At 38.8% G+C, this 613-nt stretch overlaps 1 protein-coding gene across 2 annotated transcripts in view; it reads right to left on the reverse strand.

Annotated features, from left to right (window-relative positions):
- The window catches only part of haus6 (HAUS augmin-like complex, subunit 6), an 8426-nt gene that overhangs the window by 6826 nt on the left and 987 nt on the right, over positions 1 to 613 (reverse strand). For both annotated transcript variants that reach the window (XM_032511592.1, XM_032511591.1), the window contains exon 4: positions 194 to 326. In XM_032511592.1, the coding sequence (XP_032367483.1) occupies positions 194 to 326 (133 nt within the window). The remainder of the gene's footprint in view (positions 1 to 193; positions 327 to 613) is intronic.

The following is a 613-nucleotide window of genomic DNA, read 5'->3' on the forward strand; positions in this document are numbered from 1 at the left end:
CAGGCCCGTTTTTATATTGTAATGTAATCGTTACTTTTTCTAACGTTCCTGTATATGAAATGAAATGAAAGGAAAACAACGCATGGCTTTTGTTGTGTCACTCTACACTTTGGGATTCAAGTCAGATGATTGTGAATATGAGGTCGTAGTATAGAAGAAAAGAAAAAAACCATTATCTTCTAACTAGACCCACCTGTAGTGAACGTCTTCATTTCTTGCAGCATGACGTGACTGGCCAAATGAAGCATCAGGCTGATAAACTTGGGACCTCCGGGTGAGAGGAACAAGGATGCCACCACTCTGGATCCTGCCGTTGCAGTTTCATCCTACACATTTCAAAACAAGATGGGTACCACTAAACAATGTAGTCTACTTAACGACAGCAGCTACCCCTGTGACAAATACAGTTTCTTTATATTTTAGGCATTGAATCAGCAAAGCAAAAAAACACTTTAACATTATGTAAAATCTGAGTGGAAGTTATTTGCTATAAACAACAACCAAAAATGTTGTTGGGAAATGCTGGATAGATGAAGATATTTAACACTCAAGTTGTTACCGTAATTTCTCGCAGCCAAGCGCAGGTAACTTTGCGAAACTCAAGTTCTTACCG

Source organism: Etheostoma spectabile, unplaced genomic scaffold (genome assembly GCF_008692095.1).
Source record: "Etheostoma spectabile isolate EspeVRDwgs_2016 unplaced genomic scaffold, UIUC_Espe_1.0 scaffold394, whole genome shotgun sequence".
Lineage (NCBI taxonomy): Eukaryota > Metazoa > Chordata > Actinopteri > Perciformes > Percidae > Etheostoma > Etheostoma spectabile.